At 49.5% G+C, this 27934-nt stretch overlaps 2 protein-coding genes across 4 annotated transcripts; one reads left to right on the top strand and one right to left on the bottom strand.

The window, feature by feature from the left end:
• Positions 1-274: 274 nt before the first annotated feature.
• Positions 275-21393, top strand: ARL2 (ADP ribosylation factor like GTPase 2). Of its 3 annotated transcripts, none has more exons than XM_053278157.1 (9): positions 275-863; positions 1911-2021; positions 2147-2309; positions 2972-3052; positions 11582-12066; positions 17800-17901; positions 20019-20084; positions 20292-20368; positions 21128-21393. In XM_053278157.1, exons 1-5 carry the CDS (start codon positions 799-801, stop codon positions 11714-11716), a joined length of 555 nt encoding a protein of 184 aa, XP_053134132.1. In that variant the 5' UTR covers positions 275-798; the 3' UTR covers positions 11717-12066; positions 17800-17901; positions 20019-20084; positions 20292-20368; positions 21128-21393. The 3 variants fall into 3 exon arrangements, with proteins under 3 accessions (XP_053134132.1, XP_053134133.1, XP_053134131.1); XM_053278158.1 differs by having other exon boundaries at positions 19972-20084; XM_053278156.1 differs by lacking the exon at positions 20019-20084.
• Positions 21394-23487: 2094 nt separating this feature from the next.
• LOC128337511 (speckle targeted PIP5K1A-regulated poly(A) polymerase-like) lies at positions 23488-27006 on the bottom strand. Its single transcript, XM_053278584.1, has 2 exons — positions 26610-27006; positions 23488-24537 (listed from the first exon to the last, which is right to left on the bottom strand). Exons 1-2 carry the CDS (start codon positions 26722-26724, stop codon positions 24416-24418), a joined length of 237 nt encoding a protein of 78 aa, XP_053134559.1. The 5' UTR covers positions 26725-27006; the 3' UTR covers positions 23488-24415.
• Positions 27007-27934: the final 928 nt, after the last annotated feature.

The following is a 27934-nucleotide window of genomic DNA, read 5'->3' as shown; positions in this document are numbered from 1 at the left end:
TTATTCTAAAATCTTCGAATTCTCCGTTTTTTTAATTCCCAAGGGAGTAAACAAACAAACAAACAAACAAACAAACAAACAAACAAACAATACAAAGGTGGAAGTTCCGTTTCGAGACAGCTGAACTGGCACTCTAGGCTTTTCTTAGTTCTATGGCGCTTCCTTAAAGGGCTGCTTCAGGCAGCGTCGTCTTTTCCTGGAAGAGGCGGGTCTTGGCGGTGAATGGCTGGCAGCGGAAGTTACAGCCCGTATTGCTCTCTCGACTGACGTCTGGTTCCTGTCTGTACGTCTAAGGAGCGTCCTCGTGCAGGGCAAGAGCTGTGGAAACAGAGGGAACCAACTTAGAGATTCAAAATAAGAAAGGCGGGTGGTTGTTGTTTTGGTTGGTGCTGTACTTTGGAACATTCATGACCTGTTCCGCCAAACTGCAAAACAAGTTAGGGAATAATTATCTTTTTTATTTCTGACTGCGCTCATGTGGTTTTTACACAAACAATGAGCTTCCATTTTAAAAAGAAGCAGCAGCTTATGCAAGCAAACAGCAAAGACAAGCAGCTACAAAATCCCACTTTCTGAAACTTCGAAATCAACACGAAACCGGCTATTTAATGCCCCTCATTTGGAAGACGTTAAACGCAAAGCGGAAGTGAGGGTTGAGGGGCAAGGTTTGTTTTGGTATACCTCTTTAAACCAGAGGGTACTGGCGTTCCTGATTGGTTCGGGGCAGAGCCAATCGGGGCGCTCCGGAGGAGCTAATACGCACCGGCGAGAGGCGGAGGCAGCCAGTTGGGGCGCGTGATGGGGCTGCTGAGCATCCTGAAGAAGATGCGGCAGAAGGAGCGGGAGCTGCGGCTGCTGATGTTGTATCCTTCCACGAAGGGCGGGAGGCGCAGTCCGGGGGTCCCTCCGCTGCACCCCATGCGAGGCAGGACTGCAGCAGTCCTGCCGCTGGGCCTGGCGGCGGCTTAGGCCAAACTAACACCAGGTGTGCTGGACTTCCTGGGCGCAGCAACAAGCGCAGCAGGTATTTGGCCGTTGCAACGTGTTTCTTTTTGCAACTTGCCAGCAAGTTTTGCAAAGGGTCCTTTGCAAATTAGCACTTTGCAGGGCCAGGCTGGGGGCACTGAGAGGGCGGTGGAATGTATGTGGGGAGGGTGCTGGGTTTTGAGCAGAATGGGTCATTAAGGGTGGGAGTTGGGGTGCAGGGGTGCCACGTGGGTAGGGTGCACTGGGAATATGCCCTGTGGGCTAGTCTGAGCCTGGCACTTTGCATGGGGCCCTGAATCTTCCCTGCAGATTGCCAAGGGCCCACTGGAAATCAGTAGGTCCTTGGCAATTTGTAGGGGATCTTGTCCTTGTGTAAAGGAGGGAGACTTCTTTTAATCTGTTGAGTAATCTTCAGCCAGCTGGTAGTAGGCCCCTGTGTTGATTGTCCCGTTCTAATCTTCTGTGCAGGTTATTTATCTATTGCCTTTATATAACATCCTATATAAAATCCCTGGACAGTTTACAACCCCCCCCACCAAAAACCTTAACTTATATATATAAAAAAATTAAAATAACCATCAAAATTTTAAAACATCAATAATGGAAAGCCTGATAAAATAGGTGTGTCTTCAAGACCCTTTTAAAGACAGCCAGTGATGGGAGAATGTTCTGATTTATTGGGGAGTGCATTCCAGAGCCCTGGGGCAACCTTAGAGTAGACCATATGTAGCACCAGGCCCTCTGTAGCAAACTCTGCAGTGTTTAAATTGTAGAGGATCCACTCCCTCCTGCCCTCTTAGTTGCTCCTATTTGAAGACTGTAGGGGAGGCTATAAACTGTCAAGAACTGGAGGTGTGCTTCTTCAGAGTCCAAGACCTCCTCTGCTGCTGCTGCGGTATGGCCTTTAACCCGTTCCTCTGTAGGGGCCTGGACAATGCTGGCAAGACTACAATCCTGAAGAAATTCAATGGGGATGAGATCGACACCATCTCGCCCACACTGGGCTTCAACATCAAGACGCTGGAGCATCGTGGGTGAGCCCCCTGGGCCACTGTTCTGGGGGGTTCCATGGGAGGAAGCAGGGGCAAGAGAGGCCTCCTTTCCGCCCAACCCCCCTCCTGCCCACCCACTTCTTACCCACCATGCCTCCTCTGTGCAGGTTCAAGCTGAACATCTGGGATGTAGGGGGGCAGAAGTCCTTGCGCTCTTACTGGCGGAACTACTTTGAGAGCACAGACGGCCTGATCTGGGTGGTGGACAGTGCTGACCGCCAGCGCCTGGATGACTGTCGACGGGAACTGCAGAGTCTTCTGGTGGAGGAGGTAAGAGCCACACATGGCAGGCAGGGGCTGCCTTGTATTTTTATCAGTTTCCCACTTGAGCTGGCTTTAGTCTCTGTGCTCTTGCTTTTAATCTGGTCTGTTGGGTTGTCCTGAAGGTTGTCCTATTTCGCTGTTCATTGTAAGCTGCCTCGTGCAGCAGTGTGCTGGAGGGGTGTGGGTAGTAGGAATGTTTCAAATAAACCTTCCCAGTCCGACTTCTCTTTGCAGCAGGTAGGCTAAGACACAGGTGGCAGGTGTTCTTTGATGCTACTCCTGAGAATCTTGGGTGAGGCATTCAGCATGATTAAGGAGTGGGAGGAGAGCTGGCTTGTGGCAGCCAGCAGGACTTGTCCCATTTGCTAAGCAGGGTCTACCCTGGTTGCATATGAACGGGAGACTAGAAGTGTTGTGAGCACTGTCAAATATTTCCCTCTGGGGATGGAGTCACCACTCTGGGGAGAGCATCTGAAGGTTCCAAGTCCCCTCCCTGGCAGCAGCATCTCCAAGAGAGGGCTGAGAGAGAGACTCCTGCCTGCAACCTGGGAGAGGCCGCTGCCAGTCTGGGAAGACAATGCTGAGCTAGAGGGACCAAGGGTCAGGCTCGGTATATGGCAGCATCTTCTGTCCCTCTCTCACATGTTCCCTTGTTTCTCTCCCGACAGCGCTTGGCTGGAGCTACTCTGCTAATCTTCGCCAACAAGCAGGACCTGCCTGGAGCCTTGAGCTCCAGTGCCATCCAGGAGGTGAGAACCGATCCTGCACACAGATGGAAAGTCTTTGGATCCTGGGCAGCTTCAATCCTGGGAGGGGGGTGTTCCTGGTGCCTTGGAGTAGGCTTGCCTTTTAGGCTGTGGACACAGTTTGAGAAGCTAGAGCAGGGAGCTGACTAGGCTGTGGGGCCATTGTGGCATTTTCTTTGGGTTTTCCTATGGGCCTGTGGCTTTGCAGACTGCTTGGGAGCACTGGGGATGACACAGACACAGGAACGGAGGAAAATGCTTGGCGGGCCTGGTTTCAGGACCTTCCCTGCTTCTGACCATCCAAAAAGCCTGGCAGGAGCTCTTTGGCATATTGTGGAGAGGTAGGTTGGTGCTGCTTTTAAAACTCTACCACCACCACCACGACGCTAAAATGTGCCTCTTTAAAAGATCTTCTCCAGGAAGAAGAGAAATCCATAACGGCACCTGCTGTTGTGCTAATCTGCTGCCACCAAATTTGACTTCCTCAGTGATAGAAACAATCTAGAGGAAAAAACCCATCAGTGCCTTGGGAGTTAGCATGAAGGGAAGTGAGACAGCCGGAGACCAGGTTAAAAGAGCCCAAACCTGTATTTACAAAATAAGGAGGACATTTGCTTTGATACATTCTTCTCTTCCTACTTCTAGACTACTTACAATCCACCTCAGTCAAATGAGTTCTACTGTAAGCCTAAGCCTGGTCCAAGTCAGAGCTAGGACCGTCCCTTGCAGTCTTCACTCTGGTCTGGCCTCCTTACTCTGACCTCACAGCTAACATTTGCACACGCTCAGTGATACAACATAGCAGTCTTCACTCTGGTCCAGAATTCTTGCTCTAGGCACACAGCAGACACCTGCATGTGCTCAGGAAACTTGGCTGGATGCTTCCTGAACGTCTGTTTCCCCCTTCACAGGATGATGCTTTCCCCATTCCTTATTTAAAATAAGCACTGGTATGTATGCAGTCTTCACTCGAGTCTGGCCTCCCTATCCTGGGCACGTAACATACAATTGCACATTCTTAGTGACACAGTGTAGCAGTCTCCACTCTGGTCCAGCGCCTGGCTTTGGGCAATTGCACATGCTCAGTGAAGACAGCGACACTGAGCATGTCCCCAGGATAGGGAGGCAGGACCAGAGTGAGGACTACAAGACAGACTTCATCCAATTCAAGGTGCTGTTTTTGACCTTTAAAGCCCTAAACGGTTTGGGCCCGGGGTATTTGAGGGACCGCCTGCTCCCAAGGGTTGCTGCCCACTTGACGAGGACATCTGAGGGGGCCCTGGTCCGGGTGCCGACAATGAGGGAGGCCCGGCTGTCGTGCACTCGGGACAGGGCCTTCTCTATTGCTGCTCCTAGACTCTGGAATGCTCTCCCAGTGGCCAATCGTTGCTCAGACTCCATCATGGCTTTTAGAAAGCTTTTAAAGAATTGGCTTTTTGACCAGGCTTTTACATAATCGTTTTTACTGCTGCTTCTGTGTGTTTTTATCTGTTGCATTGTTTTTACCCCGTTTTATATGTTTTTAGCTTGATGTTTTTATTGCTTTTTATTGTATGTTTTAATTTTTGTAAACCGCCTTGGCGTTTTCTTTTAATGAAAGGCGGTATAGAAATGTAAAAATAAATAAATAAATAAAAATAAATAAAAGCAGCCAGAACTCAAAACCACTGTTTTGTTTTCCAATCCTGCAAATAAAGTTACTCTTCTTTTGATTCTTTAGTCCTGTTCTCTAGCTGTCCTGCCTATGTCACTTCTTCTGGGCACGCCACAAACACCTGCATGCGCTCAGGGAACTTGGCTAGATGCTTCCTGAAGGCCTTTCCCCCGCTTTACAGGATGATGCTTTCCCCAGATTAGCGTAACAGCAGGCGTCACTTTAGGGAAAAAACAATCGCCCATCAATAACTTTGTGACCTAGGCAGGACAGCTAGAGGCCAGGAGTAAAGAATCAAAAGAAGAGTAACTTTATTTGCAGGATTGGAAAACAAAACAGTGGTTTTGAGTTCTGGCTGCTTTTATGAAGTCTGTCTTGTAGTCCTCACTCTGGTCCTGCCTCCCTATCCTGGGCGCATGACAAACACTTGGACATTCTTAGTGACACAGTGTAGCAGTCTCCACTCTGGTCCAGCGCCCGGCTCGGGGCAATTGCACGTGCTCAGTGAAGACAGCTGCACTGAGCATGTGCGGATGTTGGCTGTGTGGTTTGAGCAAGGAGCTGGACCAGAGGGAAGACTGATACAGTATCTCAGGCTAATCCTGCCTCCTTGCTTAGCACACGCAGCTGACACTTGCAGATGCTCATTGCGCAGTCTTCTCTCTGGTCCAGCCTCCTGGCTCTCACCTCACAGCTAACTTTTGCACACGCTCAGTGAGACAGCTTCACTCTGCTCCAGATTTCTTCTTCTGGGCACGCCACAAACACCTGCATGCGCTCAGGGAACTTGGCTAAATGCTTCCTGAAGGTCTTTCCCCCGCTTTACAGGATGATGCTTTCCCCAGATTAGCGTAACAGCAGGCGTCACTTTAGGGAAAAAACAATCGCCCATCAATAACTTTGTGACCTAGGCAGGACAGCTAGAGGCCAGGAGTAAAGAATCAAAAGAAGAGTAACTTTATTTGCAGGATTGGAAAACAAAACAGTGGTTTTGAGTTCTGGCTGCTTTTATGAAGTCTGTCTTGTAGTCCTCACTCTGGTCCTGCCTCCCTATCCTGGGCGCATGACAAACACTTGGACATTCTTAGTGACACAGTGTAGCAGTCTCCACTCTGGTCCAGCGCCCGGCTCGGGGCAATTGCACGTGCTCAGTGAAGACAGCTGCACTGAGCATGTGCGAATGTTGGCTGTGTGGTTTGAGCAAGGAGCTGGACCAGAGGGAAGACTGATACAGTATCTCAGGCTAATCCTGCCTCCTTGCTTAGCACACGCAGCTGACACTTGCAGATGCTCATTGCGCAGTCTTCTCTCTGGTCCAGCCTCCTGGCTCTCACCTCACAGCTAACTTTTGCACACGCTCAGTGAGACAGCTTCACTCTGCTCCAGATTTCTTCTTCTGGGCACGCCACAAACGCCTGCATGCGCTCAGGGAACTTGGCTAGATGCTTCCTGAAGGTCTTTCCCCCGCTTTACAGGATGATGCTTTCCCCAGATTAGCGTAACAGCAGGCGTCACTTTAGGGAAAAAACAATCGCCCATCAATAACTTTGTGACCTAGGCAGGACAGCTAGAGGCCAGGAGTAAAGAATCAAAAGAAGAGTAACTTTATTTGCAGGATTGGAAAACACAACAGTGGTTTTGAGTTCTGGCTGCTTTTATGAAGTCTGTCTTGTAGTCCTCACTCTGGTCCTGCCTCCCTATCCTGGGCGCATGACAAACACTTGGACATTCTTAGTGACACAGTGTAGCAGTCTCCACTCTGGTCCAGCACCCGGCTCGGGACAATTGCACGTGCTCAGTGAAGACAGCTGCACTGAGCATGTGCGGATGTTGGCTGTGTGGTTTGAGCAAGGAGCTGGACCAGAGGGAAGACTGATACAGTATCTCAGGCTAATCCTGCCTCCTTGCTTAGCACACGCAGCTGACACTTGCAGATGCTCATTGCGCAGTCTTCTCTCTGGTCCAGCCTCCTGGCTCTCACCTCACAGCTAACTTTTGCACACGCTCAGTGAGACAGCTTCACTCTGCTCCAGATTTCTTCTTCTGGGCACGCCACAAACACCTGCATGCGCTCAGGGAACTTGGCTAGATGCTTCCTGAAGGTCTTTCCCCCGCTTTACAGGATGATGCTTTCCCCAGATTAGCGTAACAGCAGGCGTCACTTTAGGGAAAAAACAATCGCCCATCAATAACTTTGTGACCTAGGCAGGACAGCTAGAGGCCAGGAGTAAAGAATCAAAAGAAGAGTAACTTTATTTGCAGGATTGGAAAACAAAACAGTGGTTTTGAGTTCTGGCTGCTTTTATGAAGTCTGTCTTGTAGTCCTCACTCTGGTCCTGCCTCCCTATCCTGGGCGCATGACAAACACTTGGACATTCTTAGTGACACAGTGTAGCAGTCTCCACTCTGGTCCAGCGCCCGGCTCGGGGCAATTGCACGTGCTCAGTGAAGACAGCTGCACTGAGCATGTGCGAATGTTGGCTGTGTGGTTTGAGCAAGGAGCTGGACCAGAGGGAAGACTGATACAGTATCTCAGGCTAATCCTGCCTCCTTGCTTAGCACACGCAGCTGACACTTGCAGATGCTCATTGCGCAGTCTTCTCTCTGGTCCAGCCTCCTGGCTCTCACCTCACAGCTAACTTTTGCACACGCTCAGTGAGACAGCTTCACTCTGCTCCAGATTTCTTCTTCTGGGCACGCCACAAACACCTGCATGCGCTCAGGGAACTTGGCTAGATGCTTCCTGAAGGTCTTTCCCCCGCTTTACAGGATGATGCTTTCCCCAGATTAGCGTAACAGCAGGCGTCACTTTAGGGAAAAAACAATCGCCCATCAGTAACTTTGTGACCTAGGCAGGACAGCTAGAGGCCAGGAGTAAAGAATCAAAAGAAGAGTAACTTTATTTGCAGGATTGGAAAACAAAACAGTGGTTTTGAGTTCTGGCTGCTTTTATGAAGTCTGTCTTGTAGTCCTCACTCTGGTCCTGCCTCCCTATCCTGGGCGCATGACAAACACTTGGACATTCTTAGTGACACAGTGTAGCAGTCTCCACTCTGGTCCAGCGCCCGGCTCGGGGCAATTGCACGTGCTCAGTGAAGACAGCTGCACTGAGCATGTGCGAATGTTGGCTGTGTGGTTTGAGCAAGGAGCTGGACCAGAGGGAAGACTGATACAGTATCTCAGGCTAATCCTGCCTCCTTGCTTAGCACACGCAGCTGACACTTGCAGATGCTCATTGCGCAGTCTTCTCTCTGGTCCAGCCTCCTGGCTCTCACCTCACAGCTAACTTTTGCACACGCTCAGTGAGACAGCTTCACTCTGCTCCAGATTTCTTCTTCTGCGCACGCCACAAACGCCTGCATGCGCTCAGGGAACTTGGCTAGATGCTTCCTGAAGGTCTTTCCCCCGCTTTACAGGATGATGCTTTCCCCAGATTAACGTAACAGCAGGCGTCACTTTAGGAAAAAAAACAATCGCCCATCAATAACTTTCTGACCTAGGCAGGACAGCTAGAGGCCAGGAGTAAAGAATCAAAAGAAGAGTAACTTTATTTGCAGGATTGGAAAACAAAACAGTGGTTTTGAGTTCTGGCTGCTTTTATGAAGTCTGTCTTGTAGTCCTCACTCTGGTCCTGCCTCCCTATCCTGGGCGCATGACAAACACTTGGACATTCTTAGTGACACAGTGTAGCAGTCTCCACTCTGGTCCAGCGCCCGGCTCGGGGCAATTGCACGTGCTCAGTGAAGACAGCTGCACTGAGCATGTGCGAATGTTCGCTGTGTGGTTTGAGCAAGGAGCTGGACCAGAGGGAAGACTGATACAGTATCTCAGGCTAATCCTGCCTCCTTGCTTAGCACACGCAGCTGACACTTGCAGATGCTCATTGCGCAGTCTTCTCTCTGGTCCAGCCTCCTGGCTCTCACCTCACAGCTAACTTTTGCACACGCTCAGTGAGACAGCTTCACTCTGCTCCAGATTTCTTCTTCTGGGCACGCCACAAACACCTGCATGCGCTCAGGGAACTTGGCTAGATGCTTCCTGAAGGTCTTTCCCCCGCTTTACAGGATGATGCTTTCCCCAGATTAGCGTAACAGCAGGCGTCACTTTAGGGAAAAAACAATCGCCCATCAATAACTTTGTGACCTAGGCAGGACAGCTAGAGGCCAGGAGTAAAGAATCAAAAGAAGAGTAACTTTATTTGCAGGATTGGAAAACAAAACAGTGGTTTTGAGTTCTGGCTGCTTTTATGAAGTCTGTCTTGTAGTCCTCACTCTGGTCCTGCCTCCCTATCCTGGGCGCATGACAAACACTTGGACATTCTTAGTGACACAGTGTAGCAGTCTCCACTCTGGTCCAGCGCCCGGCTCGGGGCAATTGCACGTGCTCAGTGAAGACAGCTGCACTGAGCATGTGCGGATGTTGGCTGTGTGGTTTGAGCAAGGAGCTGGACCAGAGGGAAGACTGATACAGTATCTCAGGCTAATCCTGCCTCCTTGCTTAGCACACGCAGCTGACACTTGCAGATGCTCATTGCGCAGTCTTCTCTCTGGTCCAGCCTCCTGGCTCTCACCTCACAGCTAACTTTTGCACACGCTCAGTGAGACAGCTTCACTCTGCTCCAGATTTCTTCTTCTGGGCACGCCACAAACACCTGCATGCGCTCAGGGAACTTGGCTAGATGCTTCCTGAAGGTCTTTCCCCCGCTTTACAGGATGATGCTTTCCCCAGATTAGCGTAACAGCAGGCGTCACTTTAGGGAAAAAACAATCGCCCATCAATAACTTTGTGACCTAGGCAGGACAGCTAGAGGCCAGGAGTAAAGAATCAAAAGAAGAGTAACTTTATTTGCAGGATTGGAAAACAAAACAGTGGTTTTGAGTTCTGGCTGCTTTTATGAAGTCTGTCTTGTAGTCCTCACTCTGGTCCTGCCTCCCTATCCTGGGCGCATGACAAACACTTGGACATTCTTAGTGACACAGTGTAGCAGTCTCCACTCTGGTCCAGCGCCCGGCTCGGGGCAATTGCACGTGCTCAGTGAAGACAGCTGCACTGAGCATGTGCGGATGTTGGCTGTGTGGTTTGAGCAAGGAGCTGGACCAGAGGGAAGACTGATACAGTATCTCAGGCTAATCCTGCCTCCTTGCTTAGCACACGCAGCTGACACTTGCAGATGCTCATTGCGCAGTCTTCTCTCTGGTCCAGCCTCCTGGCTCTCACCTCACAGCTAACTTTTGCACACGCTCAGTGAGACAGCTTCACTCTGCTCCAGATTTCTTCTTCTGGGCACGCCACAAACACCTGCATGCGCTCAGGGAACTTGGCTAGATGCTTCCTGAAGGTCTTTCCCCCGCTTTACAGGATGATGCTTTCCCCAGATTAGCGTAACAGCAGGCGTCACTTTAGGGAAAAAACAATCGCCCATCAATAACTTTGTGACCTAGGCAGGACAGCTAGAGGCCAGGAGTAAAGAATCAAAAGAAGAGTAACTTTATTTGCAGGATTGGAAAACAAAACAGTGGTTTTGAGTTCTGGCTGCTTTTATGAAGTCTGTCTTGTAGTCCTCACTCTGGTCCTGCCTCCCTATCCTGGGCGCATGACAAACACTTGGACATTCTTAGTGACACAGTGTAGCAGTCTCCACTCTGGTCCAGCGCCCGGCTCGGGGCAATTGCACGTGCTCAGTGAAGACAGCTGCACTGAGCATGTGCGAATGTTCGCTGTGTGGTTTGAGCAAGGAGCTGGACCAGAGGGAAGTCTGATACAGTATCTCAGGCTAATCCTGCCTCCTTGCTTAGCACACGCAGCTGACACTTGCAGATGCTCATTGCGCAGTCTTCTCTCTGGTCCAGCCTCCTGGCTCTCACCTCACAGCTAACTTTTGCACACGCTCAGTGAGACAGCTTCACTCTGCTCCAGATTTCTTCTTCTGGGCACGCCACAAACGCCTGCATGCGCTCAGGGAACTTGGCTAGATGCTTCCTGAAGGTCTTTCCCCCGCTTTACAGGATGATGCTTTCCCCAGATTAGCGTAACAGCAGGCGTCACTTTAGGGAAAAAACAATCGCCCATCAATAACTTTGTGACCTAGGCAGGACAGCTAGAGGCCAGGAGTAAAGAATCAAAAGAAGAGTAACTTTATTTGCAGGATCGGAAAACAAAACAGTGGTTTTGAGTTCTGGCTGCTTTTATGAAGTCTGTCTTGTAGTCCTCACTCTGGTCCTGCCTCCCTATCCTGGGCGCATGACAAACACTTGGACATTCTTAGTGACACAGTGTAGCAGTCTCCACTCTGGTCCAGCGCCCGGCTCGGGGCAATTGCACGTGCTCAGTGAAGACAGCTGCACTGAGCATGTGCGAATGTTGGCTGTGTGGTTTGAGCAAGGAGCTGGACCAGAGGGAAGACTGATACAGTATCTCAGGCTAATCCTGCCTCCTTGCTTAGCACACGCAGCTGACACTTGCAGATGCTCATTGCGCAGTCTTCTCTCTGGTCCAGCCTCCTTGCTGTCATCTCATAGCTAACACTTGCACATGCTCAGTCACCTCAGCTGCTGTCTACCAATCCAGCGTCCTACCCTGAACTCTCCTCCCACCTCCCCTTGGAGAACCATAGATGTCACCAGCCCGGCCCTGAATGCAACTAGCCCACTAAATGCCAAAGAAATGACTTCTCTGCAGGAGCAGGGGTGGCTGGGTGGGGCAAGGTGCATTTATTGGCAGAAGGATAGGCTTTTCCTGGTTCTAGAAAGAGGAATAACCATGCGATTATTCCTTGGGATTTTCTCAATGAAAGGCAGGGTATAAATTTAACAATAAAATAAATACCTAAATTGGTGACTTGCTCACCCTCCCTCCTAAATGAAGCTTCTTTCCTCTAGGCTTTAGACCTCGAAAGTATTCACAGCCACCATTGGTGCATCCAAAGCTGCAGCGCTTTCACAGGAGAGAACCTCTTAGCTGGCATCGACTGGCTGTTGGATGACATCTCCAGCCGGATATTCACAGCGGACTGAGTGGGGGAAGTGACGCGGGCATCTCCCCCCCACCCCAATGCTCTGTGTGGAAGTGGTGCCTTTGGGTGGGCCTCTTCACCATCCTGGGCTGGGGCTTGGCCTCCTGTGATAAACTGCTTCCATGTGTGTAATGTGCAGGGAGTGCCTCCCCTTTCTACAGAATGTGGCCCTCAAGCAGGAGCCCCTGTCTGTAGGATGGGGTGGGGCTGAAGGGAACTGCCCCCCCTTCTCTGCAGTTGTATTAAGAGTGTTTCAATAAAGCTGTGTTGTGATCCTAACAGATGCTCGATGGATGGTCTTCTAGCTGCTGGTGCCCCATGTCCATATTTCCTGATTGGAGCTTCCAAAGGGTGCAGAATGAGTATCCTTTCTTTATAGCAAGAGGGTCGTCCTTGTATGGGCTCCTGTGGGTCTGTCAGTATTAAAACAACGCACAATGAATCTTCTGTCTGCATTTCACTGGAGAAAGGGTGCCAAGGCAGGCCCCTGTCTAAAAGGGGCGCAAGAGGTACTAGGTATAGTGCAGGAGCTGTGTCTCCAGCTGTCCTTGGGGCAGGGCAAGCAGGCCCACTGGAACCTAGGAAGCTGCCATATCCGGAGTCAGACCATTGGTCTATCTAGCTCAGGATTGTCTTCACAGACTGGCAGCGGCTTCTCCAAGGTTGCAGGCAGGCAATGTTGATTCACTGGAAGGCCACTCTTGATGCTTTTATACTTCCACAGCACTCATAACTTGGATTTAAAAATATGAATTGAATTAGGAGAACTTACAACTTAGGCAGCTAGTGCCACATCCCAAATGACCCAGGCTCAGCCTTCCCCTCCTATCCCCGCCCCACACGTACCTGCCCAAGGACAGGCCCCAAGGGGGGTCCGGGAACAGCCTGCCCTGCTCGAATGATCGTCCGGATCACACTTCCGGAATCCACCTTTTCCACCGCTTTGGCTGCTCGGGAGATCTTCGACATGGCAGTGCTGGGATTGGTAGATCTGGCTTAGGAAGAAAGATGAGGGGAAATGGTGGGGAGCAGGGGGAGAGAACAGAGCCTAGGAAAGGACAACATTCAGGGGTGGAGAAGAAGGTCTGCTGATCCCCGGGGGCCATCGGCAAGAGCCCAAGGACTGGGAAGAGCAGAAGGTCCCAAGTGCCCTCCCTGGCAGCAGCATCTCCAAGACAGGGATGAGAGAGATTCCTCCCTGCAATCTTGGAGAAGCTGCTGCCAGTCTGGGTAGACAATACTGAGCTAGATGGACCATGGGTCTGACCCAGTATATGGCAGCTTCCTTTGATCAGTGTTCCCTCTTCCCAGTCGTTGTTGAAAACAACTCCCATAATCCCCAAGCAAAAGCCACTGCAGCTGGGGATTGTGGGAGCTGAAGTGAACAACATCTGGGAACACCTGTTAGAAGGAACACTGCCTACGACCAACCTTTAGCAAGGGGCTGGAGAAAAAGGCTGCCTCTCACACAAAAAAAGAGTCATCCTACTTGCTGCCTCAGTTGTTATTGTGCTTTGTAATTCTGGGATTTTTAAAAAGGACTCTTAATGAGCCACATGCTACAGAACTGGGGGGCAATCAACATTTGATTGCCCCCCAGGTGGCGCAGGAAGAGCCCCTGGTGGTGCAGTGGTAAAACTGCCGCCCTGTAACCAGAAGGTTACAAGTTCGATCCTGACCAGGGGCTCAAGGTTGACTCAGCCTTCCATCCTTCCGAGGTCGGTAAAATGGGTACCCAGAATGTTGGGGGGCAATATGCTAAATCATTGTAAACCGCTTAGAGAGCTTCCAGCTATAGAGCGGTATATACATGTAAGTGCTATTGCTATTGCTATTTATAGTGAGGCCTGGTTAGCAGAAAGGGGGAAGGGGGCCCAGGAGGGTGGTGTGTGTGGGGAACATAGGAAGCTGCCACCTACTGAGTCAGAGCCTTGGTCCCTCTAGCTCAGTATTGTCTACCCAGACTGGCAGCAGCGGCTTCTCCAAGGTTGCAGGCAGGAGTCTCTCTCAGCCCGATCTTGGAGATGCTGCCAGGGAGGGAACTTGGAACCTTTTGCTCTTCCCAGAGCGGCTCCATCCTGCAAGGGGGATCCCTGACAGGGCTGCTCACACTTCTAGTCTCCCATCCAGATGCATCCAGGGCGGACCCTGCTTAGCTCAGGTGACAAGCCATGCTGGTCCGGCTGCTAAGTAGCCCAGGATTCTAACCCCTTGGCCCCCTCCAGCAGCAGCAGCAGCGCCTTGATTTGGCTCTTTGCAGGGAAGGAGCAAAGCGGGGGTGGGGGGAGGTTGTTGAGCAGTTGGGAGACTGAAACCCTGCTCTCTGTGTGTGTGTGTGTCTGTTTGTGTCTCAGCAGAGGCACCGGCCAGAGATTGCCTAAAAGGATGGAGTTGTGACCCACAAGCTTCTAGCTCTTATTGGTGGGGGGCGGGGGGGCTGCATATCCTGTGTGTGCAGTCCTGGGTGCAGACCCTGGTAACAGCTTCAGGGAAGGGTCCAACTGTGGGGGAAAGGAAGCACCTGAGACCCCGAAGAGCTGCTGCCAGCCAGTGCAGACAACTCTGAATGAGATGGGCTGAGGGCCTGACTCAGTCAAAGGCTGCGTATGTAGCCTCCCATTGTGTTTTGAATGCCTGTTAAGCTGATGGAGCATAAAAAGACCCTTTTGTGTGTTCAGAGGCAGGGCATCCTTGGACTTCACTCACTCACTCACACACACACACAGAAGCTGCCAGCACCTAGCCCCACATGCCAGGAGAATAAGTTGGCAACCATGTTGCATCTTTTAAACAAGGCAACTGGGACCTAGAACCTCCCTAACCGGGAGGAGGGCTCCCTGCCAGGGAGAGAGAGGCATCTGCCTGGGGCCGAGAGGAGTCCTTGCAAGGGGGCGAGACCCTCTCTCTCTCCACACCCCACCCCACCCCACCCCTGCTGCCAGGCTGGACTCTGCAAGGCGGCGGCAGCCAGCCCCGCCAGGTGACGGACAGCCCACACCGGCAGCAGCCTGACCCTCCTCGCCGCCTCCCCCGCTGCCGCCCGTAGAATGGTCGCGTCCTCCTCGTGACGACGCTGGAGACCTTCTCATTGATTGGAACGTTCAGTCCCGGAGACGAGACCATTGAGGCGGGCAGCGGGGGGGGGGAGGTGGCGGGCGGAGTTCTCGCGATGACTCGGAGCCCGGCCGCGTCCTTTTGCTCGTCGACGGGAAGAGCAACTCCGGGAAGGCGCTTGTGGCGGCGGCGGCGGCGGAGGAAAGCCAGAAGAGCCGGTAAGGGGGGCGGGGAGGGGGGCACCCGCCCGGGGCATGGCGTGGGGGAGTGGGCGGGCGGGCTGCATGCTGGGAGGGGCCCCCTCGGGCCCGCCCCCCACTTGCCGGCAGGATCCTCCTCCTGCGCTTTCCCTTTAAGAGCCCGCCCTGCTTCGGTCCCGGCCTGGCTGGCTTTCCTTTTTGCTGCTCCCGGGTCTGTCCAATGTGAATGAATAAATGAATAACTAAATGGGCCCTGCATGTTGCTGGGCTGGCAGAAGAGACCAGTCTGTAGCCTGCAGCAGGCTGAGCCTGGGCTCTAGGGAGGGCAGCGGGCGGGGCATGTTGCTAGACAGGATGTGGTGACGGCCAACAACCTGGATGGCTTTAAGAGGGGTTTGGATGACTTCATGGAGGAGAGGTCTATCAAGGGCTACCAGTCGGAGGGCTGTGGGCCACCTCCAGCCTCAAGGGTGTGCCTCTGAGTACCAGTTGCAGGGGAGTAATGGCAGGAGAGAGGGCCTGCCCTCCACTCCTGCCTGTGGCTTCCAGCGGCATCTGGTGGGCCACTGTGCGAAACAGGATGCTGGACTAGATGGGCCTCCTTGGGCCTGATCCGGCAGGGCTGTTCTTATGTTCTTAGGAGATTTGTCACTCTTAAAGTGCACTTAAGAAGACTAAGAACTTCCCTGCTGGATCAGGCCCAAGGAGGCCTATTTAGTTCAGCATCCTGCTTCTTCACACAGTGGCCCGCCTGATGCCTCTGAGAATCCCACAGGCGGGAGTTGAGGGCATGCCCTTTCTCCTGCAACTGGTATGGAGAGGCATCGTGCCGGCCTCTAGCCACCTATAGATTAGTGGCCCCCAAAAGATCCGGAGGCCACACGGGTTTCTCAGTGAGCTGCGTGCCTGCATGGTGCTCATCTGGAACCCGTTTATCCTCCTAACTGCCCTGCGAGGCAGGAAATCTTCAGACAGACTGGAGCAATGCAAGTGAAAAAGCCAACAAGCATCCATTTGTCTCTGGGTCTGGGGTCTTCCCAAGTCCGCCATATAATTCCTGCCTCTAAGATTCTACAGACAGTCGCTCTGTAGGATTCAAAAGCTGGCTGGTTAATGCCTCGTGCCTCAGTGGTCGCTAAATGCTAGCCAAGAAGCAAGCTTGGACCTTGAGAACTGGGTGCTTCAGAAGAGCGGCCCGTGTGCTTAGATTGTGTGGTGGCTGAAGTCAAGTGTGTTGCTGTTGTACTGCTTGAAAAGGTGACGGTCGAGTTGGTGGCGATTCCTGGCGCCCACAGAGCCTTCCTGTGGCTGTCTTGGGTAGAGTCCAGGAGGGGCAGACCATGGCCTCCTCCCGCGCAGCGTGAGAGGATGATGCCTTTCAGCCTCTTCCTCGATCGCTGCTGCCCAAGATCGGTGACATAGCAGCCGGGATTCCAGCCGGCAACCTCTTCAACACATTTCCCCGCTGCGCCATTGAAGGAGGGGGACAGAAATTCCAGAAAGGGGGCCTGCAGGGATTCTGCATCCAAGTGGCTCTTGTGCATGTGGCTAAGCCAGGGGTGCCGGACTTTCTCCCCCCTTTCCCAGTTTTGCTCCACTGCATTTCCTGCTGCTTACTGTTGTTGGTGGTGGTGGTGTAATTAAACTAGGGAAGTCACTGCCACAAGGTATTGAGATCAGGCCATTCGTTTAAAGGACCCTGAAGGGGAGCATGCCAATTCAGAGAGGAGGAGAGACTTATCCATGGCTGCCAGCCATAAATAGAACCTCCGCATTCAGGGGCAGTCTACCAGGAATACCAGTTGCACTGTGGAATACACAGCAGGTGGGGCTGCTGGCTTTCTGCCCTGCTTGAGGGCTTCCCAGTAGTGTCCCAGCAAGGCTGCTCTTATGTTGACTTCGTTCATGATAAAACTCCCTTTCTGCTTAGATTGATTGTATGCTCATCAGGGCAGAGATCTGTCCCTTTCTTGGTGAACAGGTCATGTGGAGCTCCATAGACCGAACATAACAGGCCCATATACATGAAAAACCAACCTTCTGCATTGAATCCGGTTCCAAACATTCAGCCAATCCCCAGCAAGACTCATAGGATGGAGGTGGGGAGGGCCTCTGTCGATCAGTTTCAGCCAGGGGCGTAGCAAGGTTGGAGGGGGCCCAGAGACAAGATTTTAAAACGCCCGCCCCCCTCACTGAAGTTCAGCTCATGAAGTAAAGAAATCTTAAATGAGGCTGAATAGTGGTAACTAAAAGCAGAGTAAAATTTATATCTATATCAAACCTATGTGCCACCATAAAACATCATCCTAAACATCCTAAATTATCTTTTAAAAAGATTTTGTAAATTGTGTTTGATGCAAGGCATTTAACGGTCCTAGAGAAAGACCTGCTGTTCTGGTAGCTCCCAGTCTTAACACTCACATCAGTTTTGGAGGATGAATCCAAGTGAAGGAAGCCCGGGCGGGTGTGCGGCTGGGGGAGTCCGTCATGTGACTTGCCTCGGGGGGCCCCCAGATAACTGCCTCCCCTGGCCCGATGATAGTTACGCCCCTGGTTTCAGCCCTTATTGGCTGAGGGGGCTGTGGCAGGGAGCCCATGTTGCCCCCTCTCTCGTAGCACCCCTGAGGCCCCCCTCCCATAAATGCAAAGGGCAGATGCTTCCATGGGGCAATTAGCGGTCTTGGTTGCACTATCAGCAAGCGGCCTACCAATAGCAGCTGCTTGGGCGATTCGCAGCTGGGGAGGGTCGCTGAGCCAGGGGTGGGCTAGAAGACCTCCAGGGACCCCTTCCAACTCTAAACATTCTATGCTTCCCGCTCTTTTGTCCCAGGCAGAAGAAAAGAGAGGATTGGTGGCGTAACCGAAAAAGAGCCCTTCTGGATGAGAGCAAAGGCCCATCAGCTTCACCACCCACTTTCTACAAAGCCTGCAGGTAGGATGCAGAAGTAACCTCCTCCTCCTCCTCCCCGTTTTATGTCCCTCTAGTATGGTCTGGCATTTTGCAGCAGACTGCTGCTGGAGAAGGAGGTTCTTTTTAGCTAAGGCAGCTAATCAGTATAGCACCAGGGCGGGTGGACATCCCAAAGGTCCGTCGCCCACAGCTGACCAGATGGAGCCCATGAGCAGAAGGTGAAGAGGAGTCCGGCATTTTGGAGTGTTGAGAGCATTAAATGGGAGTTTCGTTCTTAGTGTTAAAATATGAAAAGTATTCCAGAGTGTTTCTCTGCATTCATCTGTGACAAGCTGAGGTCCTCTGGAGAAATCCGGCCTTTCTGGATGAGCTTCCCAGAAACTGAGGCCCTTGTTAATCTGGTTGTTCCTGCTCACAATCCTCGGATCAACCAGAACCGTACAGCTTATTCAAAACGTAGCCACATCGTTAAAGTGAAGCCCTTGAATATTGTATGGAATCTTGTATATTTCCCTTCCAACTCCTTTAATTTGTTAGACAGCAAGCCCTTTGGGGGTAGGAAACCCTCTTCTCCTTATTCTTTTCCAATTTAAACTGCTTTGAGAACTTTATTTGGTTGGAAAGTGGTATATGAATGAGGAATAAATGAATGAATGCACAGCTGCCTCTGTAGAACAGGGTTAGCTCCAAAAAGGGGGAGGCATTTTCCGGGAGTAACTGAATGTTTTCCAGAGTAACTTGTGTTTTTCCTTATGAGCCCCCTTTTCTTTGCTGCTGGATCATAGGCAGTGCTGGGATTCATGTGGAATTCAGGTGCCGCTGCCTCAGGAGGGATGCTGCCAGCCTGGGTTGGACAAGGCGAAGACCACACTAGGGGGTCTGGAGCTTTAAATCCTCTCTCCGATTGGGCAAGACCTGTAAGGCCTTTAACTGGCTTTTCCCAGAAGCTCATCTGCAGCACAAACGTGGTGCAGGGGTCTGGGTGCTGCTAATATATTTCCTTTTGACAAAAGCATATCTAAATTGACCAGTGTTTTGTTGTTAACCTTTGCAAATTATGTATTACCAATTTTAACACTGGATGTAGTTGAATAAAAGGCCTGCATCTCAATTACTGAGAGATTTGAGTATTAAATGGGGGGGAAATGATCTTATTCAGTGCCTTTGGGGCTTTCCTTTGCAGTTCCGTTTCATCTGCACACACGCAGGCAAAATCCGACTGACCCAATTACTAGGAATGCTTCCCATTCCCTGGTCGGTTTCAGCAAAGGAAAGGCTTTGTTCCTTGGAAGAGGGATTCCCAGAGGTTGCTGACTACAACTCCCAGCATTCTCAGCTGCCGTGGCCTTTGGCTGGGAATGATGGGTGTTGTAGTCGACACCTTGGCATCTCTCTTACAGCCAGGGGACCGCCCAAACGAATGAATGTATGGTGGGAAATACTGTTGTGGGTGGAGCCCACTTCGCCAGATGCACAAGACTCATTCACAGGACGATACTTCCAACCAAGTCTGGAGTTTCTGAACTAGTAGAGGCAAGCTGCGTGACCCAGTGGCAGGGCCCAAATGGTGCCTCCTGTGAGCATTGAGCGCAAGGCGCAAATGTGCAAAAGATGGAAGGTCTCTGGTAAGGAAGCATCGATCATTGCTTCTTTGCCCCTCACTGCTGGGGGCGGAGAGGGCTGCATAGCTCAATGGAACCTCCATGGCCCGAGGCAGCGCACCCCGATCCCCAGCTGACAGACAGCCCCCCCCCCCCCCCCCAGGCAGCTTTGGTTGATTTTATTTTATTTTCCTGCTGCTGCACCCCTAACCCAGAGCGACAGAGTGAAACAAGCTACCAGCTTGGCTTTTTTAAACTCGAGAGGACAGGAACAAAAAATAAAATAAAAAGATCTAGTGGCTGTTATTTTGGCAACTTAATTTTTTAAAAAGGGGGGGGCGTAAAGAGTGTTTACGATTAAATTTGAGAGTCATATCAGTTCATCCAGAGTTTCATTTCTGGATGCCTATGTACATATTGGATTTGACCATCGTATTTCTGTATCATTGTATACCAGGGAGACTGACCGTAATACATATTTACATTATAGATCATGTCATCCATCTTATTTAAAAGATAATTTACCTTTATGGGCAGTTCCTCAGATTAAAAAGAAGCAACACCCTGGACTCTGATGATAAGAAATCTGCCAGGAGGCTTGAGGTACAATTGCTGAACAGGGATTATCCTTGGCATATTATTCAGAGAGAGCGAGACGACGTGCAGATAGCATTCAGAGGAGATGTTTATTTCAGACCAAAGATAAGTCCATACCACGCAGGATTACATGGGGACTGAATTATTCTTGACTAAGTAATAAAATTGAAAAAGTGGTTCTCAAATATTGGCCATTGGTTAATATCATTCCAGGTTGTGAGGAACCACTGCTGATTGGCTTCAGGAAAAATACAAGTTTCTGGGATACACTCGGAGATGCCACAGGAGAGGTAAGTTCTGTCAAGGGTGAAGGGCCATTTCAAATGTGGGACGTGTGCTGCGTGCAAGTTTTCATTGCCCACTAAAGTCTTTCCACATCCTGCTGGCAATTATGTTAAGCCTTTGGAAGATTTCTCCAGTTGTAATTCTGCTTATGCCATATATATTATGATGTGCCCATGTTTAAAGCTATATGTTGGCTGCACCATACGTCCGGTTAAAAAACATATTTTAGAGCATTACTACAGAATAAAGAATGGAGTATTAGAGGCACCACTCACGGAACATTTTTTGCTAGCTGGTCATCAGCCTGATGACTTTAAATTTGTGGTGATTTCCACCTTTAGAAAAGAAAAATTTAGATACTGTAATGTTGATGCAGTAAGATGGTTAAATAGACAAGAATCGTTTTATATGCACAGATTAAATTCCCTGTCACCTTATGGTTTAAACATGTATTTAGACTTATCCTGTTTTTTGTAATTGTGGTGCCCTAATTAAGCGTGAGGAGTGCCAGATAGTGGCTGATTAGGAGGTTCAGCAGCTGAGAATGATTGAGAGTGTTAGAAACCTGGAGTAAGGCAGCTTGGTCAGTTCATCCGAGCAGGCTTGATACGACTGGGTGTCAGTTTGGGCAGCAGTTTGTGAACCGTGGCACCTTTGGGGTAATTATCTTTGATGTAGACATATGCATTTCAGTAGGTTGTTAATGTTTTCTCTCATGTTTTGCAAACGTTTTCCTTTATGTATGGTTTGTGTTTTGTATTTAGAAGGCCTCTGTCTAACTCCCTTGGAGAAATCTAAGAATGTTTGGATACAATCTACACTCCCTTTGAAGGAATTGAAGAAACCTTTTTGGAGGCTATTTTGAAGAACTCTATACACCAGGGAGGATGTAAAGTCTATCACGTTTGGGACATAACAATTGTTCTTTCACTTCTGAGGAAGCTCATTGGGAAACAAGGACTTATCGTGAAACCTTGTCAAGTGATTCATGTATATTCAGTGTTTTATTATAATAAATGACTTATATTAATGAAGTGATTCAAGAAGTTCCATTCATACGTATATTGGCATGGTTTCTCTTTCTTGCATTGGGTGGTATTTTTTTCTTTGTTATTTTGAGTAGTACCACTCTCCCCTTATATTTTTTCTGTTGTAAGAAGTCTCCAGGCTCTCCCAGCAGCCCAGACAGAGTTGACAACAGATTAGCTGCTCTCAGCTTAATTCTCATTCTCAGCACACAATTGCATCACAATACAGCACATTTCTCTTAACTAAATATCATTCATGCCATTGCCCAAGGAAATGTCTTCAGAAAAGCTGTGTCCCTTTTTTGCATGTCTTATCTTCTGTACAAAGTTACAAACTTACAAAGTTACAAACTTACAAAGTTACAAACTTACAAAGTTACAAACTTACAAAGTTACAAACTTACAAAGTTACAAACTTACAAAGTTACAAACTTACAAAGTTACAAACTTACAAAGTTACAAACTTACAAAGTTACAAACTTACAAAGTTACAAACTTACAAAGTTACAAACTTACAAAGTTACAAACTTACAAAGTTACAAACTTACAAAGTTACAAACTTACAAAGTTACAAACTTACAAAGTTACAAACTTACAAAGTTACAAACTTACAAAGTTACAAACTTACAAAGTTACAAACTTACAAAGTTACAAACTTACAAAGTTACAAACTTACAAAGTTACAAACTTACAAAGTTACAAACTTACAAAGTTACAAACTTACAAAGTTACAAACTTACAAAGTTACAAACTTACAAAGTTACAAACTTACAAAGTTACAAACTTACAAAGTTACAAACTTACAAAGTTACAAACTTACAAAGTTACAAACTTACAAAGTTACAAACTTACAAAGTTACAAACTTACAAAGTTACAAACTTACAAAGTTACAAACTTACAAAGTTACAAACTTACAAAGTTACAAACTTACAAAGTTACAAACTTACAAAGTTACAAACTTACAAAGTTACAAACTTACAAAGTTACAAACTTACAAAGTTACAAACTTACAAAGTTACAAACTTACAAAGTTACAAACTTACAAAGTTACAAACTTACAAAGTTACAAACTTACAAAGTTACAAACTTACAAAGTTACAAACTTACAAAGTTACAAACTTACAAAGTTACAAACTTACAAAGTTACAAACTTACAAAGTTACAAACTTACAAAGTTACAAACTTACAAAGTTACAAACTTACAAAGTTACAAACTTACAAAGTTACAAACTTACAAAGTTACAAACTTACAAAGTTACAAACTTACAAAGTTACAAACTTACAAAGTTACAAAGGGTCAGTGGATGGATGGTTCTAAATTGAACTTTCCAAAGGGCTCACATCCAGGTTGTTGGCTGTCACCACATCCTGTGGCAGAGAGTTCCACAAGTGGATCACGCATTGTGTGAAAAAGTACTTCTGTTCAATGGTTCCAAGGTTTGAAGGGGCAGTGGGTCGAAGGGGCAGTGGGGCAGTGGGTCAAAGGGGCAGTGGGGCAGTGGGTCAAAGGGGCAGTGGGTCAAAGGGGCAGTGGGTCAAAGGGGCAGTGGGTCAAAGGGGCAGTGGGTCAAAGGGGCAGTGGGTCAAAAGTGAACTTTCCAAAGGGCTCACACTCTAAAAAGAAACACAAGTTGGGTTCCTGCAACAGCTGCCACTCCCACCCCCCGAGGGATTTTGTGCTGGGGCTGGATAGGGCCAATTGCTCCCCACTTTCAAGCAAGAGAATCACCACCACTTTTAAAGAGGTGTCTCTTTGTTCCGTTAGCAGGGAACCCAGCAGACCACCAATCCAACCCTCCCTCCCCCTGCAGTACTTGGCCAAAGAGCCTAGGCCAGGCATCCCCAAACTGCGGCCCTCCAGATGTTGCTGAACTACAACTCCCAGCATACCCAGCCACAAAAAATTGTGTCTAGGGATGCTGGGAGTTGTAGTTCAGCAACATCTGGAGGGCCGCAGTTTGGGGATGCCTGGCCTAGGACCCGGGCATGCTTCCTTGTAGGTCTCCCTGCAGAGAGAAACATGTTGAAGAAGGTTAGTCACAGTCTACTTCAACACAGTAGATCCAGCATTGTCTCGAGGAAATCAACTCACCCAGCATGTTAAAGATTTTTATTTTTATTATTATTCAGTTTCTATGCCGCCCTTCCCAAAATGACTGAGGGCGGTTTACACAGAGAAATAATAAATAAATAAGATGGATCTCTGTCCCCAAAGGGCTCACAATCTAAAATATGCAGTGTTGATGCTACAACAATGACTCAACATGGCTCTCAAAACATCCTTCTAGATAGTCACCCACAATCCCGGGCCATACACATGTCAAGCTGATCAGATTTGCATTTTTTCTCAGTACATCATCTTTAGCTCTTTTATTTCAATTTCATTTACATCTAGAGTATTTTGTGCACTACCCACCCCGTACCTTACTGCTTCGGGGGCTCACAACATTAATATGAGACAATATAATGTAAACCAATAAAATTCAAGTTAAGACTAAGCTAGAACCACTTTTTAAAGTTACAAAGCTTTCAGAGCTGTAAGAGTTAAGTTTAAAAATAATTAGAAAAACCTAACAGATATAAGCAGCAGATAAACCAATTTTTCCCACTCACTAATGTATCAGAAGCCAAAATGCCCTTCAAGGAATTGGCACTTTGTGGATCTTAGTGCTAAACAATACACAAATGCAGTTTGTTTCAGATCCAGTGGCACTTGGGCCAACCAGCAAGCTCAAGATAGTTGCACAAAGCAAAGCTCAAAAAACTCAAGCCAATCAGTTATCAAACACACACACACACAAACGTGCATGTTACCTGACCAAGAAGTTTCCAGGACAGACACACACAGGCTATTGTTAACAACTGCACAAGAGTGTTATTGGCTACAAAGCCTTCCAGACACACAGTCCTGTTCCAGCAGGAATGGAGCTGTTTGGGGCATGAGGATGAGGAAGAGAAGGCCCCCCCCCCCCCCGCCCCCGGGATCTGCCTCCTCACTCCACGGTCACAGCCCAGGAAGTGTGTCATATGAGGGTACAATTCCAGCTTCTGAGAGTCAAGGTTTTCTCACAAGTTTCTGGCTCCCTCCGGACGTAGAGCAGCTTGGCTTCCTCCGTGTTCCTGGCCTCTCTTGCTCCCGTGAAGTCTGTTGGGGGAAGAGCAAAGCAGGTCATCTATTTTGAAGTGTGGGCTCTAAAGTGTGGGTGCCAGCGTGGTATAGTGGTTAGAGTGCTGGACTAGGACTGGGGAGACCCGAGTTCAAATCCCCATTCAGCCAGGAGACTTGCTGGGTGACTCTGGGCCAGTCACTTCTCTCTCAGCCTAACCTACTTCACAGGGTTGTTGTGAGGAGAAACTTAAGTATGCAGTACACAGCTCTGGGCTCCTTGGAGGAAGAGCGGGATATAAAGTAAAATAAAATAATAATAATAATTTGTAGTAATAATAATTTGTAGTCACACAGACTGACTACAAACAAAGGCATGACAAAGTAGGGATGATACACTGGAACATCTGCAAAAAATACAAGCTACCTGTAGCCAAAAATTGGTGGGACCATACAATTGAAAAAGTTGAAGAAGATGAAGATGTAAAAATATTATGGGACTTCCGACTACAAACAGACAAACATCTGCCACACAATACACCAGATATGACTGTAGTCGAGAAGAAAGAAAAACAAGTCAAAATAATCGACATAGCAATACCAGGGGATAGCAGAATACAAGAAAAAGAAATAGAAAAAATCACCAAATACAAAGATCTACAAATTGCAATTGAAAGGCTGTGGCAGAAAAAGACCAAAATAATCCCAGTGGTCATTGGCGCCCTGGGTGCAGTTCCAAAAGACCTTGAAGAGCACCTTAACACCCCGTTCCTAGAACCCAGGACAGGGCGCGTCTTGCCAGAAGGCGTTTAAGGTCCCACTGGGGGCGTTTCTGAGGCCAGGGCAATAGCAAATGGCGAAGGGGACAGAAGGGAAGGAGCAGGGTTGTCCCTCATGGCGACCCTTTTTCAAGAGAGCCCAAGAGTTCCACTTATGTATTCAGAAAGAAATTAAGGAAGTCAAGGAACATAGGAAACTGCCATATACTGAGTCAGACCACTGGTCCATCTAGCTCAGGATTTTCTACCCAGACTGGCAGCGGCTTCTCCAAGGTTGCAGGCAGGAATCTCTCTCGGCCCTTTCTTGGAGATGCTGCCAGGGAGGGAACTGGGAACCTTCTGCTCTTCCCAGAGCAGCTCCATCCCCTGAGGGGAAGATCTTACAGTGCTCACACACTTCTAGTCTCCCATTCAGATGCAACCAGGGCAGACCCTGCTTAGCTATGGGGACCAATCATGCTTGCTACCATAAGACCAGCTCTCCTCTCCAAGGAATTATTAAAATTAAGGAAGCCAAGAGAGCTAGTGCAGTGCTGTGGTTAGCGTGCCGGACTAGCACCGGGGAGACCCAAGTTCAAAATCTCCATTCAGCCATAAAACTAGCTGGGTGACCCTGGGCCAGACACTTCTCTCTCAGCCTAACCTACTTGACAGGGTTGTTGTGAGAAAGAAACCCAAGTATGAAGTACACCGCTCTGGGGCTCCTTGGAGGAAGAGCGGGATATAATACTAAATAATACAAATACTAATACTAATACTAAAAAGGTGGGAGCTCACATGCATTAGGAACATACATAGGAAGCTGCCTCCTACCGAGTTGGACCCTCGGCCCATCTAGCTCAGTCTGGCCTCCCTGACTGGCAGCAGCTCTCCAGGGCCTCCGGCTCAGGCGTCTCTCCCAGCCTGCCTGCCTGCCCGGGAGATGCTGCTGGGGAGGGAACCGGGGACCACCTTCGGCCTGCCCAGCAGGGGCTCCTCCTCGGAGCTGCAGCCCCTTCCCCGCAGGGGAATCTGGGGCAGCCCCCCAGGGAGTCTCCCCACCAGAGGGCAGAGCAAGGCGGACCCTACTCAGCAGAGGGAACAAGCCCGGCTTGCTGCCACCTGCAAGGAGCCCTGCTGGGCCAGACCCCGAGGCAGCCTGCCCTCCTGCCCCCAAAGCAGCAGCAGCAGCCGCCAGACCCCCAGGGGCCACCTTCCTGAAAGACCCAGAAAAAGAGAGAACAAGCGAGGGGGACAAGAGTGCCTCAGGACGTGTGCAGAGCGCCTTCCCCCCACCCCGAGAGGCTGCAGTCGCTCCAGCCAGCTGCATCCATCCCCCCGGCCCCCACTCACTGTTGGCGACAGGCACGTGGCAGAGACGGCAGCGAAAGCCTCCTCGGGGCAGAGACTCCACGTCCTCCAGCGCCGCCATGATCCCGGCCCGAAAGCGGTCCGGCCCCGAAACCATTCCCCAGATACTTCCCGAAACGAAAGTTCCCCCTTCTTCCGCCGGAGACTCCTCTCGGCTCTATGGTTCCGCCGGAAGCAGGTCAAAGCCACGCCCCTCCTCTAACACGTGATACGCGAGGCACCATTTGCTTTTGACCCATAGAGGTGACGGTCGCTTGGCTTGTGGCCATCACTTCCGGTGAGGAAGGGACTCCTAATGGGAGCTCGCGGCTCCCGCTTTTGTCCGGAAGTGTAGGGAAGTCTGTGTTCTAGCTGCACTCCCATGTCTCTATGGCTTATGTTCGGCTTTTTGCCTGAAGTGTTTCAATGTGTGTGTTCTAGCTGCACACCCTTATCTCTTTGGCCTATGTTCGGCTTTTTGCCGGAAGTGTATTGATATTTGTGTTCTAGCTGCACGCCCTTATCTCTTTGTCCTACTTAGGCCAAAGAGATAAGGGTGTGCAGCTAGAACATACACATCGAGACACTTCCGGCAAAAAGCCGAACAGGGGCCAAAGAGATAGCGACATGCAGCTAGAACACACACATCAATACACTTCCGGCAAAAAAGCCGAACAGGGGCCAAAGAGATAGGGGTGAGATGATAGAACACACAAATCGATACACTTCCGGCAAAAAGCCGAATACAGGCCAAAGAGATAGGGTTGAGAGGGCGGCAGGGGGAAGGCTGCGTCAGCTGCGGGCTGCATGCTTGGAGGGTTCCCCTCGCCCCCCCCACATGCCGGCAGGATCCTCCTCCTGCGCTTTCCCTTTAAGAGCCCTTCTTTGGTCTCGGTGTGGCTTTTGTTGCAACATGTGTGCTGCTCCCCCGTCTGTAATCGCACGTCCGAAGGGGGCGCCCCCTCCACCCCGGAAATTAAATGAAATAGACTCACACCTCTCTAAGGACACACCTGCCAGCTCATTATATTGTGTCTGGGGATGATGGGAGTTGTAGTTCAACAGCACCTAGAGAGCCAAAGATGTCTCCACCTGGTAGGCATGGAAGCTGCTCTCGATGGAATCAGATCCTTGGGCAGCCCCGCTCAGAATTGCCAACTCGAATGGGCATCAGCTCTTCAGGGTTTTATTTTATTTATCTATTAGTACATTTCTATTCCACCCCATACCAACAAGTTCCTGGGCGGATCACAGTATAAAACCAATTAAAACATTAACACAAAACTAGTTAAAATACAATTTTTAAAAACTCTAAAACAGAAGCTTTA

This window comes from Hemicordylus capensis, chromosome 14 (assembly GCF_027244095.1).
Source record: "Hemicordylus capensis ecotype Gifberg chromosome 14, rHemCap1.1.pri, whole genome shotgun sequence".
In the NCBI taxonomy this organism is placed as follows: Eukaryota; Metazoa; Chordata; class Lepidosauria; order Squamata; family Cordylidae; genus Hemicordylus; species Hemicordylus capensis.
This window is presented reverse-complemented; position numbering and strand designations above follow the sequence as displayed.